General features: G+C 43.9%; 1 protein-coding gene across 3 annotated transcripts in view; it reads right to left on the minus strand.

Annotated features, from left to right (window-relative positions):
- Positions 1–19,017, minus strand: part of LOC117362603 (cytochrome b-245 heavy chain) — a 62,021-nt gene that overhangs the window by 18,354 nt on the left and 24,650 nt on the right. For 2 of the 3 annotated variants that reach the window (XM_033949218.1, XM_033949217.1), the window contains exons 4-8: positions 11,967–12,051; positions 10,275–10,423; positions 6,849–7,039; positions 4,723–4,849; positions 639–731 (exon numbers count right to left, since the gene is read on the minus strand). In XM_033949218.1, coding sequence (XP_033805109.1) covers positions 639–731; positions 4,723–4,849; positions 6,849–7,039; positions 10,275–10,423; positions 11,967–12,051 — 645 coding nt within the window. Of the gene's footprint in view, positions 1–638; positions 732–4,722; positions 4,850–6,848; positions 7,040–10,274; positions 10,424–11,966; positions 12,052–15,029; positions 15,175–19,017 lie in introns of those variants that run through there. The other variant, XM_033949219.1, reaches the window with a different exon arrangement.

Raw genomic sequence — 19,017 nt, forward strand, 5'->3', positions numbered from 1 at the left:
AATGTGATGCCAATGTCATTGCTTCACATGCACGCATGCCCTCCTGCCTGACCAGGGGGTGGGGCTGGGGTGTGATGGGCCGGAGATGGGTGGAACTGGGCAGGCCTGGGGGGGCGGGTCTAAGGGTTCCAGATTTTCTGAACGGAAAATCTGGAAACTCTAAGCCAAGACAATTTAGCCATGGCTGCCTTTCTCCCCTCTCTCCCACACATGGAGTTACCTACCCTATTAGAGTGAGAGTGGGTCCCCTCCCCCGGCTCACCTAGTTTTTAAAGCCTTCCGGAACAGGTGAGCCAGGTGTCGTCCCAGGACATGCGCGGATGCCGTCTGGGGGCTGGGCTGGGGGATGAAACTGGGTGGGACAGAGGCAGAACTGGGCGGTCCGGGGGGCGTGGTCATGGGCCCGGATTTTCCCGAAGGAAAATCTGATAACCCCAACCTGGGGGAGCCTGAAACCTTAGGCCTTGGAAGTCTGGTTAGTACTTGAATGATGAACCCTCAGGGAATGCTGAACGCAGGAAGGCAATAGCTGACATTTTCAGTATTCTGCCAAAGAAAAAGGTCACCCAGCTCTCAACATGCTCAGAGAGAGAAAAGGCATAAAGCAAAGGGTCAGGACACTGAATGAACCACGGTACCTTGGTGACGACAACTTTCTGATTTGATCGCCAAAAACGCAGCAACCTCTCCAAGACATATAGAATCATAGGGCCCAATACCCATTTCCAAGTCTGTGGAGAAAACACACAATTGAATACATTTCAGTACAAGAAGAAGAGACTGAGAGGAAAGAGGGTGGTTCACCCTACTGGTGAACCCTGGGGGATGGGGGGGAATGGCTGTTGGATCCTTCCCCATTTGCAGTACTTCCTTCTAAATTTGACCGACGAGGGTCCCCAAGCTCCACCAGTGGAAGCTTTCCTCCACCTGCGCTCTGCACTTCCCTCGACTGCCTCTACCTCGCTGGGTCCACATATGCTCAGTGGCCATAAAACTGTGCATGTGCGGTGGGGTGGGCCTCGCCCGTGCAAGCTGAGCTTCACAGAAACCAAGCATGTGTTGGTGGGAAAGACCCAGCGAGGTGGCGGCAGCTGCCCAGGGAAGGTACAGGCTGCAGGTAGAGGGGGGGTCTTCCACTGGCGGGGACTCCTGCCAGCTCAGGCATGTTAGGTTAGGGGGGGAGAGAATCAGGGCGGGACAAAATGTTAAGCCCCTCCCTCCCTACCAAGACCTAAGGTGTGGCTACTCTGCTGGCCCACCCCAAGAAAAAATAAAGCCCTGTATCTCTCTGACCTGTTAATTATACACTACACTTCTCCCTCCGTATTCGCAGTTTCGCAATCGCGGTTTCGATTGTTCACGGGTTTTTTTGCTTGCTGGCTCCTCCCCCCAAATTACATCAGCTTGCATAGAGAAATTGCTGATTCCCGGCACTTTCTTCACCTCTTCTTTTTGCCTCTCGTTCAGGAACAGACCAGATCTCCCACCATGTCATTCGCGGTTTCACTATATTCACGATGGTTTTTAATAGAAAACAGCAAATAGCATATGAAAAAGTTATTTACGGTTTTTCTGTATTTGCGTTTCTGTTAATCCCCTATCACAGCGAATACGGAGGGAGAAGTGTAGTATATTTTGTTCTCTAAATCTCATCGAGTCCTATTACTTACAGGGATGATGTGTTAGAAGAAGATCAAATGATGAAACAGATTAATCAAAACTAGTAAGGTCCAGACAAAGTTAATCTAAATGGAGATTAAGTCGATTAAATGAAGGAATTGTGGCGTGGATATCTTTCATAGATTCAAAAAACCTTCATATATTAAAAAAGACTTAATTCGTGAAATGTTTATTATTTTTTTAGATTATTACTCAAACTTTTTATTTTTATTTTTCTCAAACCTTTATCATAAATACCAAAATAATTTAATCTATTGCATCTTACTTTCTTTCTATTGTGCTTAGCAGCTCAATCGTGTTATCAAATCTAATCTAATCTAATCCTTAGGTTTGTATACCACATTCGCGGAGCTCGGCACGGTTTACAGGAGATGTAGTAGGAAGGAACTACAATAAAGGGTTAGAGGTCGAAGAATGTTTAGAGGACTAGGGAAGCCAGATATGAAGAGATTTAGAGGACTTGGGATACCAAAGTTGGAGAGAGGCTAACATTTTTGAGAAAAGCCAGGTTTTCAGATGTTTGCGGAAAACTTGGAGAGAGCTCAAGTTCCGAAGAGGGGAGGTAAGGTTGTTCACATTAAAGCTAAAAGATAAGTGCTTTTCCTGTTTAACGACTATTAATGCTGGTTGTAATCTCTTTCAACAAAAATAGTGTTTGTGCCATTTATGCACACTTGAGGAAGATTTGAATCTCTGAAAGATATCCACGCTAATTATGAACCATGGAGTGGCATTTCTGAGATTCTTTTCCTTCATTTAATCGACTTAATCTCCATTTAGATTAACTTTGTTTGGACCTTACCGTGTTAGAACAAGACAAAAGGTTAGATTAGATGCACAGTGTTCATTTCAAAATGTTGCTGTCTATTTTTCGTACAACCAACATGGACTAGACAATATCCGAAGCAAATTCCACTCAACAGAATAAACAGCTCATTAGAATGCAAAACATCTGCAAACGCAAAACATGACAAACTTGTCCAGAAAAACCACCCACCTACCAAGACTTAGGGCTCTTTTTACGAAGGTGCGCTAGTGTTTTTAGCACGCTAGCAGGAAAACTACCACCGCGCTCAAGAGGAGGCGGTAGCGGCTAGTGCACGGGGCATTTTAGCGAGTGCTATTCCGTGCGTTAAGGCCCTAACGCACCTCCGTAAAAGGAGCCCTTAATCCCATTCTTGAGAAGAATAAGAAAAGATCCCTCTGCTACGTATGATGCCACTATACAAACAGCTTCCAGGGTGGTTTTTTTTTAAATTTTTCAAACAGCTCCATACTTTGTAGTAGTCAATTTACAGAGAAAGTAAACATGCCAAAAACTTGGTTTGAGGGTAGTTTGATCAGTGAGATCCTGGTCCCTCCAATATTTAGCAAAGCTGGTTTTAAGAGAGGTTTGGACAATTTCCTGGAGGAAAAGTCCATAGTCTGTTATTCAGAAAGACAAGGGGGAAGCCATTGCTTGCCCTGGATCGGTACCATGGAATGTTGCTACTATTTGAGATTCTAGAATCTTGTTACTCTCTGGGATTCCGGAATCTTGCTATTCTTTGAGATTCTATATGGAATGTTGCTACTCTTTGGGATTCTAGAATATTGTTACTCTCTGGGATACTGGAATCTTGCTTCTTCTTTGAGATTCTGCATGGAATCTTGATACTCTTTGAGATTCTAGAATCTTGTTACTCTCTGGGATTCCGGAATCTTGCTATTCTTTGAGATTCTGTATGGAATGTTGCTACTCTTTGGGATTCTAGAATCTTGTTACTCTCTGGGATTCCGGAATCTTGCTTTTCTTTGAGATTCTGCATGGAATCTTGATACACTTTGGGGCTCCGGAATCTTGATACTCTTGGAGATTATGGAACGTTGCTACTATTTGTGTTTCTGCCGGGTACTAGTGACCTGGGTTGGCCACCGTGAAGATGGGCTACTGGGCTAGTTGGACCATTGGTCTGACTCAGTAAGGCTGTTCTTATGTTTAGTCTTCTCCTTGAGGAAATGTTAGAAATTGGTCTGGGATTTGAGGTCTATTGGTGGCTTCTATGTATGAGGGATCTTCAAAAGGTTTTTGTAAGCTCAACCGCAATTAGCAGATCACAACTGTCAGCCTAGAGGCCTCTGGGAGATTATATCAATCTGACCCTGGCATGGAAAGGCAGATAGACCCTTAGTGCAGGGAAACTGTTTTAAGTAGCCCTGATTGATATATTTTAAGTTTCAAGTAGCCCTGATTGAATCATGGCTAGCTAAAAGGTGTTAATGTCTATTTAAGAGGGTGCTTAGGACAATGGTGCACAGATCAAGCCAGAGACTTAATCCCATCACCATGCTTACAGATTTTCTCACCCTCCTTTGTCAATTAAATTGACCATTGTCTCAAACAGTTTGCAAGTTCTAAACAGAAAGATACTGGGAGATACAATATTTTCTCTTTTCAGAATAAGATTCCAAGGTATAAAAGCCTGCTCTCTGCTCTATCAAGTTATCTCTCTCTTTTTCTATGGAGCTATCAGGAGAGGGGTCTTGGCCCTCTCTCTCTCTTTCTATCTAGCTATCTCTTGGCTCTTGGCTTGGCACTCTGGCTCCCCCTCTCTCTGTCTATCCTTCCCTTTATCTATGGAACACGAAGCTTCCTAGAACTGCAAGCTTCTATGTCCCTCTTTGCCTCTGACCTCTGTAAGGCAGTGAGACTGCTTGCTCTCTGCTTAAGTGTAATGCTCTCTGCTTAATTGTAATGCTTATAAATATTACTTTTCTGTAAGACTATTTCTATAATATATTCTTTATATAATCACCCCTGGCAGTGCTTCTTATTTGATTCTATCCCTAATGAAACTTCTGTGAAGGAACTGAACCTGGGACCTGGCGTCTGTCAGTGCGCATTTCACTTAACCCCTACCACCTAATATTGTGGGGGCCACTTTCAAACTGACAACAACCAGAAAGAAGATACTGCAGGAATCCAATCTGTCTTTGGGCTTTGAGTTATAAAATAAAGGAACAACCCGTCAACCCTAAAATCACTAATGAGAGAAATCATACCACGGGAGCGTTTCCAGCAAACTGTGGATTCGGACAGGTACTGTTGCGTCCCCAGAGAGTAAAGTTGCTACACAGAGTTATATTGTGGACGCTCAGGCTCTCATCAGTTTGTCCTCGGACAATGCGCCTGGAAACAGATTTATCAGGGAAAATGAGTGAGTATTTTTAGTGCTACAGTTTTGACTCTATATTTAGAAAATCATACTAAATAGCAAATGACTTTGAGGGCACTGCTGTCTCCTATATGTTCCTGGAGACCTGCTTAGCACTCTTCCAAAGCACTGCATGTACAAACACACTAACCCCTCACACTTGAATGTATAAAATACCAGCAAGTGCACATATAAATGGCTAAGCTATAACTTGGCTCCAAAAGGTGTAGCATATAATTGTTTACTCTTTCCAAAAATACTAGGATTAGGGGGCACACAATGAAGCTACTAAATAGTAAATTTAAAACAAATTGGAGAAAATACTTCTTCACTCAGTGTGTAATTCATTGTCAAAGAATGTAGTAAAAGCAGTTAGCTTAGCAGGGTTTAAGAAAAGTTTGGGCTTTAAAAAGTCCATACGCCATTATTAAGATGGACTTGGGAAAATCCACTGCTTATTTCTAGGATAAGAAGTATAAAATATGTTGTACTCTTTTGGGATCTTGCCAGTTACTGGGCTTGATGGACCTTTAGTTTGTCTCAATATGGCAACATTTATGTTCTTATGAGGCATTCACATGGGTAGAACATGGATGGGACATAGGTAGGGCCAACATTTACATGCTTAGCTTACAGAATTCTGTAATTACTTGAGTAAATGTCACAGTTAGGCACTTTTACATGAGCCATAGACCTATTTCAAATTAGCGCCAAAATGTCGGCATGTCAATAATGCCTTACACTAGTTTTCTATAATGGTAATTGCAGGCCTAAGTGGATAACATAACATGTCTTAGTCCATTAATAACCGTCTAAGTTCCAAGCGGATAACATTAAGAAAACTAGGTAATCCTCCTAAAAAGTTACAAGTAACGATAATAAAAATGCAAAAATACATTATAAATCTATTGGAACAAATATTTATGGAATTAGAACATTTTTAAGGACTTTCTAAAGACTATATTCGGCAATGATCTTAGTGCAGCCGGTCGTTCATTCCATGATTTTGCTGCTTGATAAACAAAGGAGAAAACAAAGTATTTCTTGGATTTCTTACCCTTGGGATTTGGAAAATATAGCATTAATTTGTTACATAAAGTATGCTTCTCAGAAATTAGGTTGTATACATAAAAAGGTACTACATCATGCATGACCTTAAAAACAATGCAATAACATTTAAGTAAAACCCTTGCCTCTGTTGGTAACCAATGCAGCTGAATGTACAAAGAAGTAGCAGTTTCAAAACTGTGTAATGAAGATATCAAACAAATTGAAATGTTTTGTATGGTTTGCAAACATTTTTGAGGTTGATTACGACAGTTTATGTAGATGGCATTGCAGTAGTCTAGTTGTGATAATAAAAGAGTCTGAATGACTCATATGAATTGTTCTTAACTTCCATAGTAATAAATATGTTTTTTTTTTATTAAAGAATTTACTTGAAGTTCAAGCGGCAGATTGCCATTAAATATTATCCCTAAGATCCTTAAGGTGGGAGATAGTTATAGACTAGGTTGACTACCTGCTTAATTTTGATACCTAGTTATAGAACCTGCCCCCTAAATTGCCCCCAGTCTGCTAAACCCAACTGCTGATGGGACCCGGATTGTCGAATAACTGAATAGGCATTGTTGTTTCTCTCTGGGTCGGTCTCAACGACATAGAAACATGACGGCAGATTCGTAGGCCACAGTATGTTGGGCTTGACTTCAGTCTCTCTGAGTTACTGCCGGTGCTTGTTATAATAGCTGCATTTTTGCCAAAGTGAGTTTCCTTCTGGGTTCAGGTGCCGCATGGAGGTTCTTTTTCATTCAGATCAGAAGCCCTCAGTACAGCTGGAACAATTTTAATATCTTTCAGCCACATTCTGTCAATGTCTGATATATGAAGTAAGGACAATCACTGCACTTCTCTGCCCACTGTCCCTTAGTTGATCTGTTGGACCCTGTAAAAGTAACAGCAAAGAGAACCTACCCGACTCCGTGGATGACGAGGCCGATGAAGAAAACAATGAAGAGGTGGTGGGTGAACCAGAAGACTTCAAAGTACGACCTACGAATGGTTTCCGTGGATGAAGTAATTATTAATATGAGCGCCAGTGTAATGACGACTCCTGTGAGACCCGCCAGAAATGTGAAAGCCACGTTTAAGCCACCGATAGGATTCTGTGCCAACAGGAGTAAAAGCATTAGATATAAATGCACATAGTTTTCTGAGTAGGCCCACACATGTCCTCTCCACCCCCTGCTAACAACCCTGTCTTCTCCCCAAGCACAAAAAATGAGTACTTTAGTTGCCAGGAATCCCCCAAACCTTGCCAGCTTAAGACCTCCTCCTCCTCCTCCTCCTCCTCTTGCTGACATTCTGTGGCGAATGCCGAATAACTACTCACACAAGCTGCACTACATGCAGAGGCAGCTAGCTATCTGGGTAAAATCCCATTATCTTATTATCTCGGTTGGAGGATCTGCAGAGGGGTTCAACTGGGTTTTTGTTAGGTACCTTTTTTGTGGAAAGTCTGTTTCCTGCTGAATGTTGTTTCCTGTCTTATTGATGGAGATTTTTTTTTCTCTGTTTTTAAAAAAATATATTTTTATTGCGAACCACTTTGTTCTTGCATTAGCTAAGAGGTACATCCAGTTTCAAAACCGTAAACCATACCGGCACTGAATATCGGCAGCAATGTATAACAGCCGAGAGCCACCAAGATCCTGATATTCAGGGCTGGAACCCAGATATGACTAGCATTGCATGTATGGGTCTTATTCAGCCCACAGAAGTCAGAGGTTAAAACAACACTGACCGCCAAAGGCTGAACATTGACTTCTTAAACTGTAAGGCAGAAAAGTAACCAAATTATTGAGGCAAAAGCTTTGGAGGACCAGAGTGCACTTCATCAGACTAACATGGCTACCCGAATTGGAACTTGCCTTGCGCTCAGACTGAGAAAGACCCCCTTTTTGTTTAAATGGTGCTGTGCAAGAGAGGTGCATTTCAGATCAGAAGGAGCTGGGGGCACCATTGAAGTAGTGTTCACAGCTCCCAGGGGACAGTAAGCTTTGGTCTTTGCTCATTAGTGACATCTGCTGGCTTAAGGGCATTTTTCTAATTTATATCTCCCTGACCAAATACTGACCAGGCTAGACAGGAATGGGGGGGGGGGGAATCCCCAGATAGCTGTAACCAAAAAATACAGTGCTACAGTCCCAACTGGACAGGTTCTGATTGTGCTGGAGCCCCAAAGCAATACTTAGGAAACCAACCTATACAATCCTAGCCCTCAACAAATGATCTCTAGAACTGTCAATCACCAAGTCTATACTTTGGTTGATTCCACTCTATCTGTAACATCTTTAATCATTGCAAACAGCATAGAACTTCACAGTCCTGCGGTATATAAAAAATTGTTGTTATTATTATTATTATTATTAAATAAAATACACTAAATATATAGTAAATAAAATATACATTTCAAGATGTCCCTTTGCAGACCCAACAACTTCAAATGCCCTGGATGTTAGCACTCTAGTTCTCTGTATTATATTTGTAGAACCTCCATAAAATAAGATTTTATTTCAATCCCCGCCCTAAAATCAGATGGGTCGTAGTCTCCTTACTGTTACAGGCATATTAATCGCACCTCAGAGGGTGCGTATCTCTGGTGTTGTCTTGTCTTGGGGCCAAGAGCAGATGTGCTCATCAGGGGATTGAGCCCAGCTCCTCCATCCCAGTCTTTGCCTCTAACAAAGTTCCTGTTATTTACATTAGAGAATGACACGGGGACAAATTTGTCCCCGCAGGAACTCAATTTCCCTGTCCCGTCCCCATGTGTTTTGTCACTGTCCCTGTCTCTGTCCCATTCCTGTAAGCTCTGCCTCAACCGCACAAGCCTCGAACACTTATGATTTTAAAGTGTTTGAGGCTTGTGCAGATGAGGACGGAGCTTAGGCATTGGTGGAATGAAGCATCATGACATCACAATTGGAGCTCTAGAATGTTGTTACTTAGGATTTTAAAGTGTTTGAGGCTTGTGCAGATGAGGATGTAGCTTGCAGGAATGGGGCAGGGACGGAATGGGAAAATTAGTTCCCACGGGGACGGGGAAAAATTTGTCCCCATGTAATTCTCTAATTTACATAACCTGCTTGATTTTTTTTTGGGGGGGAGGGGGAAGACTGGTCCCCTATACTATCTACTCTGTCCTAATCAGATTCAAACCCTACAGTCTTGGCATCTCAGCAAAATTCACAAACCCCTTGACAAATAAATCTATTGGGCTACCAAATAAGTCCCACATATTTGGATGCCCAAATTAGTCTAGAAACTTCCTGATGAAATATCTTCTTCAGTTACTGAGGAGGGTCCAGGCAGTGAATTCATCAGATCACAGAGTTTCCAAGGGGGCTGTCCCACTCTGCGGGAGATTCAGGGCCCACCCATAACCCCGCCTCTTGCTCCACCCCTGGCACAGTTGGTGGCCAGAGGCAAAATGAGTTGCCTCTCTGTGCTGCCGCAGCAGGAAAAGCCTTCATAGAAACATAGAAAGATGACGGCAGAAAAGGGCTAAAGCCCATCAAGTCTGCCCACTCTACTGTCCCACCCCATTAAGTCAGAGTGCTGCTCGACCCACGTAGAGATCCCACTGGATGTCCCATTTATTCTTAAAGTCGAGCACGTTAGTGGCCTTGATCACCTGCACCGGTAGTTTGTTCCAGTGATCCACCACCCTTTCTGTAAAGAAATACTTCCTGGTGTCACCACCAAATCTCCCTCCTCTGAGTTTGAGCGGGTGCCCCCTTGTGACTGAAGGTCCCTTAGGAAAGAATATGTCGTTTTCCACCTCGACACGACCTGTGACGTACTTAAATGTCTCAATCATGTCACCCCTCTCCCTGCGCTCCTCTAGAGAGTAGAGCTGCAACTTGCCCAGTCTTTCCTCGTATGAGAGACCCTTGAGTCCGGAGACCATCCTAGTGGCCATTCGCTGGACCGACTCAGCTCGAAGTACATCTTTACGGTAATGTGGCCTCCAGAATTGCACACAGTACTCCAGATGAGGTCTCACCATGGTTCTGTACAGTGGCGAGACCTCATCTGGAGTACTGTGTGCAATTCTGGAGGCCTTCGTAAAAGATCATTTCCTGCTGCCCTGGAATTAGGCTTTTCCTGCTGCAGCAGCATGGAGAGGCAACTCAGCAGGAGATCGTGTCTTATCGGTGGGGTGGGGGGGAGGGGCGGGAGAAGATCCACAAAAACGGGAGTCTCGCACTGAAAGTGAGAGGTTTGGCAGGTCTGGGATCACCAGCCAGGCAACCAAGCACAGTTGCACAGGGGGTGAATAGGCCCCCTTTAGAACCTACACGAGATCAGATTGAATGAGCTCTCATGAAAGGCGCTTACCGGGATTGTGGATCGGACAAAGTTGAGGTAGGTTTCGCCTTTATCATTGTCCTCAAGGTCCGAGAGCGCAGCCTGAATGGTTCCGTTGGCCTCTACGCGTGCATCCACACACCTTTCCACGTTAAACAAGTGAGCCGCAGTGTGAATAGCTGGGGAGGAGAGGGGAAAAAAAAAGATGAAGGCATTGCTCAGCCTCCCTTGTATGACGTTTGACTTCAGTAAGACGGACACAGTCAAGAAAATCCTGCTCATCACTAAAAATGCACCTTTTTTCCTCCGTCCCCTGCATGATATCTTCCTTGTAATTTCTTTGTAACATCTATGGCTCTGTAGCAATTCTAATATTGTGAAGCCGCAATGATTCCTAGTTGACGTTTGCAGGATACAAGAGTTGGTATGGTGTGGTATGGTATCTTGTCATACCCTAGCATTTGGTGGAAGATTTGTTTACTATCAAAAATGATGCGGGGTTTTTTCCCCCCACATCTGGTTTATCAACGGTTTTGTACATGATACAACTTTATTAACCAATAAACATTTACAAATTAGAGTCAATTCATACAAGCCTTAAAACATAAGAGTTGCCATATTAGGACAGACCAAAAGTCCATCAAACCCACTTTCCAACAGTGGCCAACCCAGGTCCCAAGTACCTGTTAGAACCCAAAGAGTAACAACATTCCAGAGCTGAGATTGTGATGTCATAATGCCTCATTCCACCAATGCCTAAGAGCCAACCTCAGCAGTGATGTCACAATGGCTTGATTGTCCTATACTTGGCTCACATAAGAACTTAATAGCTGACATACTGGGACAGACCAAAGGTCCATCAAGCCCAGTATCCTGTTTCCAACAGTGGTCAACCCAGGTCCCAAGTAACTATCTACATCCCGAGTAGTAAAACAGATTTAATGCAATATTTGATCACCTAGTAACCAGTCACTACTGCAATGCACATTGATCCTACACTTGACCCTTCAGTCCTAGAGGAGGAGGTGTGGCTGCAGCCAGTGACTAAAGTGAAAGCTTGCAGCAGGAGCAGTAGCCATTACTACCTTTTTATCTCAGGTCACAACTGTAGAAGTAGAGGGACTCAGAGCTGCCATGTTATCCATCTCCAGGAGGGATAGGGTTAGAATTACCAGTTGGCTGGGAAAACCTGGACATGTCCTCTTTTTAGAGATCTGTCTGGATTTTCAAAACTGGCAGTTTGTCCAGGTTTTGGACATCCCTGAGTTCAGGGCTGCATCTGGAGACCATGTGTGAATTTCAGTGTGATGATGTCATATGCATGCACATGAAGTCATCGTGTTAACATCCATGCATGTGCAGAGGCCCTTCAGACCTCGGGGAAGGAGCTGGGCTGGAGTAGAACAGAGCGGGGCCAGGTATCCCCTTCTTTTTTTTTTTTTTTTTTACAGGAAATCTAGATGGAACATAAGAATTGCCGCTGCTGGGTCAGACCAGCAGTCCACTCACACGGCAGCCCTTAGGTCAAAGACCAGTGCCCTTACCTGCGTGCATTCTGGTTCAGCAGGAACTTGTCTAACCTTGTCTTGAATCCCTGGAGGGTGTTTTCCCCTATAACACCCTCCGGAAGAGTGTTCCAGTTTTCTACCACTCTCTGGGTGAAAAAGAACTTTCTTACGTTTGTACAGAATTTATCCCCTTTTAACTGCTTAAGTCACTTACTGGTGTGGAGCGCGATCATCCAGGCCACCATTTTGTGAAATGTGAGGTTTCTGTCCAGCTGTCTCCTAAGATTCCGTCCACAGCACTGCAGTGGAATGAGAGAAAAACTCTTATTTTTGCTATAAAGGACAATTTTTTGAACAGCATAAAAGTGCTACCATGACCACAATACAAGCAGAAACATAACCCATGAAATAAACTTTGAGATGGCAAATTTAAACGAGTAATAGTACTAAGATGATATATGAGATATATATGAGCAACCCTGGGAGAAAAAGACATTTAAAGGAGCAGACCCAAAATGCTGAGATTGGCCGATTATTCATGGGTCCATAAGAACTGCCATCTCCGGATCAGACCTTCGGTCCATCAAGTCCGGTGATCCGCACACGCGGTGGCCCTGCCAGGTGTACATCCGGCGTAATTTTTAGTCACCCATATCCTTCTATGCCTCTCGTAAGGAGATGTGCGTCTAGTTTGCTTTTAAATCCTAGAACGGTGGATTCCGCAATAACCTCCTCTGGGAGAGCATTCCAGGTGTCCACCACTCATTGCGTGAAGCAGAACTTCCTGATATTTGTCCTGGACTTTTCCCCCCTTAGCTTCATTCCGTGTCCTTTTATTCATGTTACAATCTCAGCTCTGGAATGTTGCTACTCTCTGGGATTCCAGAATCTTGCTATTCATAAGAACATAAGAAGCGCCATCTCCGGATCAGACCTTCGGTCCATCTAGTCTGGCGATCCACACACGCGGAGGCCCAGCCAGGTGTACACCTGGCGTAATTTTAGTCACCCATATCCCTCCATGCCTCTCGTAAAGAGATGTGCACCTACTTTGCTTTTAAATCCTAGAACGGTGGATTCCGCAATAACCTCCCCTGGGAGAGCATTCCAGGTGTCCACCACTCGTTGCGTGAAGCAGAACTTCCTGGACTTGTCCCCCCTCAGCTTCAGTCCGTGTCCTCTTGGCCTTGTCACATTGGGCATTGTAAATCTTTTTTTTTTCCTGCTCTATTTTGTTGATTCCTTTCAGTATTTTGAAAGTCTCGATCATATCCCCTCGCAGTCTCCTTTTCTCAAGGGAGAACAATCCCAGTCTCTTAAGTCGTTCCTCGTGTTCCAAGTTCTCCATATCTTTTATTAGCTTTGTTGCTCGTCTCTGCATCCTCTCCAGCAGTTTTATATCCTTCTTTAGGTTGGGAGACCAATGTTGGACACAGTCTGACCATTGCCCTATAAAGCGGCATTATAACTTTCTCCGATCTACTCGTGATTCCTTTCTTTATCATGCCTAACATTGGGTCCATAAGCAGTCTGAAAAAGTTGCATGATTGAACTTTTAGGTTATTAGTACAATCTTCCATCCTGTCTGTCCTGGATTATTGCAACATAATATATTTGGGATCTCATAAAAAAAACCTTCTAAAAAGATTAATGGCTCCTTTTCCAAAGCCGCGCTAGGGCCTTAACGCGCGGAATAGTGTGCGCTAAATTGCCACGCGTTCCAGCCGCTGCCGCCTCCTTTTGAGCAGGCGGTAGATTTTTTGGCTAGCACGCGGTAGATTTTTGGCTAGCACGCACTATAGCGTGTGCTAATCCGGCGCGTGCATTAAAGACGCTAGCGCGCCTTTGAAAAAGGAGCCCTAAAACCTATTCAGAACACAGCGGTCGTTTGATTTTCGGCCTGAAAAAAAGGCACGAGCAGGTGACTCCGTTTTACCAGCCGCTGCATCGGTTGCCTTTTGAAGCAAGAATACTGTTTAAGTTCGGTTGCATTGTAAGGCCTTGTTTTGGTCTGGCTCCCACTTACCTGACTTCATGTTTCGAACGACACGGACAAGAGGACATGAAATGAAGCTAAGGGGGGGCAAGTTCAGGACTAATGTCAGGAAGTTCTGCTTCACACAGAGAGTGGTTGACATCTGGAATACTCTCCCAGGGGAGATTATTGCGGAATCGACAGTCCTAGGCTTCAAAAGCAAACTAGATGCATATCTCCTTGAGAGAGGCATATAAAGTATGGTTGGCTATAAAATAAACCAGGTGTATACCTGGCAGGGCCTCCGCGTGTGCGGATCGCCGGACTTGATGGACCGAAGGTCTGATCCGGAGATGGCGCTTCTTATGTTCTTATGTTCTTATGACATATACTAAACAGGACCACTCAAGGAAATTATCTGTTTTTATCCAACCATAAGAGATTTCTTGACAAACTATTTGCATTTCAGGCAGGCAAAATGAATTCATGGTTATGTACCATTATTTCTTATGTGTCTTTTAGGAAGCTGTTGAAAACTGATCTGCTTGGTAAATTAGTACAATTATGTTTCAATCTTAATTGGTAAACCGCAAATTGATATTTTAAAATGTTTATTTTAATTTGATCTTGTCAATTGTATTTTATTCACTGATTGTACAGTTCTTCTAGATGTGAACCGCCTAGAACCATTTGGTATGGCGGTATCCTATGTAATAAAACCCTAGCCGCGCATGCGCACTTAACTGCGTGCTTCCGTGAACTCTGATCTGTGATCAGTAGGTCCGTGACATAAGAACATAACATAAGAACATAAGCAGTGCCTCTGCCGGGTCAGACCAGAGGTCCATCCCGCCCAGCAGTCCGCCCCCGCGGCGGCCCAACAGGTCATGACCTGCCTTAATCACCAGAAGGGGCCCCCTTGCCCCCTAGGTTTCTCATCAAAGTCCTAACCCTCCGGCCTTGCACCTGCACGACCTGGTGAGCTGTCTATACTTATGCAACACCCCAGCACCTCCCTCAGTACCCCACGATCCCCTTTTCCCTCAGGAATCTGTCCAATCCCTGTTTGAATCCCTGTACTGTACTCTGCCGGATCACTTCCTCCGGGAGCGCATTCCAAGTGTCCACGACCCTTTGGGTGAAGAAAAACTTCCTTGCATTTGATTTGAACCTATCTCCCTTCAGTTTCTCTGAGTGCCCCCTCGTACCTGTCGTCCCTTTTAGTCTGAAGAACCTGTCCCTGTCCACCCTCTCTATGCACAAAGGACAGCCGGCGACTCCCCCCCTCCCGCCCTCACTCACCGCCAAACCACCACCGCCAAAGCCTCCTCCTTCTGGCCGGCTCACCCACATTTAAATTAAGAGAAAAGCACTGCACCGCACTAACGCTGGCCTCGCTGTCTTTTGTCCACTGTGGCCCGCCCTCTCTGACTACTTCCTGTTTCCACTAGGGTTGGCCGCAGTGGATAGATGATGCCAAAGCCAGCGGTAGCGCGGTGCAGTGCTTTTCTATCATTTCAATGTGGCAGCTGGGAAGGGCGCAGCGGAAAATGCTGCTGCTGCACAGGGAAGTGTGTGTGTGGGGGGGGGGAAATGCTGATGCTGCACAGGGAAGTGTGTGTGTGGTGGGGAAATGCTGCTTCTGCACATTGAAGGCTGCGAAATGCTGCTGCTGCTGCACAGGGAAGTGTGTGTGTGGTGGGGAAATGCTGCTTCTGCACATTGAAGGCTGCGAAATGCTGCTGCTGCACAGGGAAGTGTGTGTGTGGTGGGGAAATGCTGCTGCTGCACAGGATAGTGTGTGGGGGGGGGCAGGACCACGGGAAGGGAAGGGGGGGTAAGGGAAATGCTACTGCTGCACAGGGAAGTGGTGTGGGGGGAGGGAATGCTGCTGCTGTGGCTGCTGCACAGGGAAGTGGGGGGAGATCAAAATGCTGCTGTACAGTGAAGTAGGGTGGGGGAAATGCTGCTGCACAGGGACATGGAGGGGGAGGGAATGCTGCTGCACAGGGAAGTGGGGGGAAAAGAAAGACAGACAGCTAGCACCCATTAATGAAACAGGCTAAAATACTAGTATAAAAATAAAATGATTATTTTGTAACTTTTTTCTCTTTTTACACAAAAGGGTGGGGCTTTGGACTGTTTTATTACAAATTGTTTGCTCTAAGGGAACTGCACAGGGAAGTGGGGGGAAAAGAAAGACAGACAGCTAGCACCCGTTAATGGAACAGGCTAAAATACTAGTATAAAAATAAAATAATTATTTTGTAACTTTTTTCTCTTTTTACACAAAAGGATTGGGCTTTGGACTGTTTTATTACAAATTGTTTGCTCTAAGGGAACTGATTAAAACCTAATTTTGGCCCAGATTCTCTATATGGTGCTGATATCGGTAGCCACATAAAAAGCAGCCGCCGATCGCATATCAATCACGCAATGGCGCTGTAAAGAGAATCGCACCTCAAGGAAAGATAGGCGCCAGAAATATAGGCCTGGGTTTTACTTGAATGTTATTGCATTGTTTATAAGGTCATGCACGATGTGGTACCTTTTGACATATATAACCTAATTTGCTTTCCACTTGCAGAGATGCAATATTGGGTCAGACCAAAAATCTGTCTAGCCCACTATCCTGTTTCCAATGGTGGCCAATCCAAGTCACCTGTCAGAGTCCCAAAAAGTAGCAAAATTCCATACTATTAAACCTTAGGGATAAGCAGTAGCTTTCTCCAGGTTTACTTTTATAATGGTTTATGGACTTTTCCTCCAGGAATTTATCTAGATCCATGTTAAACCCAGCTGCATTAAATGCTTTTCCACTTGCTCCAGTAATGAGCTCCAGAGCTTAACTATAAGGTGAATGAAAAAATATTTTTTGTTACAACATTCCAGACTCTCAGAGTAGCAAGATTCCAGAACCCCAAAGAGTTACAGCATTCCATACAGAATCCCCAAAGAGTATCAAGATTCCGGAACCCCAAATAGTAGCAGCATTCTATGCGGAATCCCCAGAGTAGCAACATTCCAGAATCTCAGAGTAGCAAGATTCCAGAACCCCAAAGAGTTACAGCATTCCATGCAGAATCCCCAAAGAGTAGCAAGATTCCGGAACCCCAAATAGTAGCATCATTCTATGCAGAATCCCCAAAGAAAAGCAACATTCCAGAATCTCAGAGTAGCAAGATTATAGAATCCCAAAGAGTTACAGCATTCTATGTGGTATCCCCAAAGAGTAGCAAGATTCTGGAACCCCAGATAGTAGCAGCATTCTATGCGGAATCCCCAAAGATTAGCAACATTCTATGCTACCGATCCTAGGGATAAGCAGTGGTTTCCTTCATTCTGTCTTAATAAGACTATGGAGCTCCTCTGGACCCACCACCTCCTATGAAACAAATGACCCTGGTAAAGTGGTGCCCCCTCCTGAGTCCCCTGGCCCCCCTCAGCTCTCCTCCAATGCACCTCTAAGTTGAAAAGAAGGAGGGATGCCCACTTGCTCCTGCCTAGGCCACTGGGGAGTTTGCATGTCTTTCATCTATGCCTTGAGTCCAGTCCAGCAGGAAATACATTTCTGTTTCTGGTTTTATGGTTAAACAAAAAACCAAAAAAAACCTCTGTGGAGTGACAATGTTCCTAAATGGACTTTATTTGAAAGAGTCAAAGTTCCAAAAGTACACCCAAATCATCCACATAAAATAATTTCATCCATATAAAAATAAATTCTTCCACATAAAAATAAATCATCCACATAAGAGCCTTAAAGGACCTAGTCCGCTAGGGATACAGGACCCAACACAGTCTGCGTTTCGACAAAAAGTCTTCTTCAGGGGTCCCTGGGGGTCCTATAAAGGTGAGTACGTGGGAAACAATTGTGTGGTGAGCCGGAAGTGAGATACTGCTTGCACTTTTTGTCGAAATGTGGACCATGTTGGGTCCTGTATCCCTAGCGGACTAGGTCCTTTAAGCCTCTTATGTGGATGATTTATTTTTATGTGGATGGAATTATTTTGTGTGGATGATTTCGGTGTACCTTTGGAACTTTGACACTTTCAAATAAGTCCATTTAGGAACATCTTCACTTGACAGAGTTTTTTTGGTTTTCTCTGGATTTTCTTCTCTGTGGATATCTCGGGGTCAATTCCTTTTGTTTTTTTTTATGGTGTTACAATGCAGGCAGAGTTTTAGACTTTTTGTTGATGAATAGACAGACCAAAACAATATCGATGATTACACCACATATCAAAAACCAGGCATCAAACTCCAACAGAACATTACAGATGGGTATCACAAAGCTGAGATCATCAGCTTTTGAAAGCAGGCAGAGTTTTAATTCTTGAGATTTCCAAATCACTTATCATCTACACATTGGTTTCTAATTTGAGCCCCCCCCCCCGCACCTCCTTTGCATATTTACAACGACTACTATTTATCATTTCTATAGCGCTGAAAGGCGTACACAGCGCTGTACATTTAATATTCAACAGATGGTTCCTGCTCAGAAGAGCTTGCAATCTAATTTGGACAGACAGGACATCTCAGGGTTGGAGGTATCTGACAGTTTCAAGGTTCAAGGTTTTATTAAAATTTGATTTAATTGCTTATCTAATTTCTAAGCGAGTTTACAATATATAAAAAAAGAGCATGAACATAATAAAAATGCCATTAACAATTAAAAAAAACCAAAAAAAAACCAAATTACAAAGAAACATCAACTAATAATTGGCATATTAAAAAGGGATAAATGAGACAGACAGACGGGAGACAAAAGGAAACAGGGTTAGAAATACAAATAAGGAAAAAAACAAAAGGAAAGGGCTCGTTGCTGCTTAATTCCTTAAGGGAGTTTAAAAAGAGACAGTGGGGGGGAGTTAAGAGTTGAAAACAGCTTTAAAAAAGTGGGTTTTTAGTTTGGATTTGAATATCGCTAGAAATGGAGGATGACATGTTGACTCTGGCAGCTTGGTCCAGGCATATTTTTTATTTTAGTATTTATAGTCTAAATGGTTTACATACAGGTATTTCAAGCATTTTCCCTGTCTGTCCCGGTGGAGCATTGGGGGATTAAGTGACTTACCCAGGGTCACAAGGAGCAGCTTGGGGTTTGAACCCACAACCTCAGGGTGCTGAGGCCGTAGCTCTAACCACTGCATCACACTCTCCTCCAATACAATATCAGAAGTGAGCCAAGTATAGAACAATGAAGCCATTGTGACATCACTGATGAGGTTGGCTCTTATTGGTGGAATGAGGCATTAAGACATCAGGGAAAGGGATTGGGACTTGTACTTTC

The sequence above is a fragment of the Geotrypetes seraphini genome, chromosome 6 (genome assembly GCF_902459505.1).
Source record: "Geotrypetes seraphini chromosome 6, aGeoSer1.1, whole genome shotgun sequence".
Classification (NCBI taxonomy): Eukaryota; Metazoa; Chordata; class Amphibia; order Gymnophiona; family Dermophiidae; genus Geotrypetes; species Geotrypetes seraphini.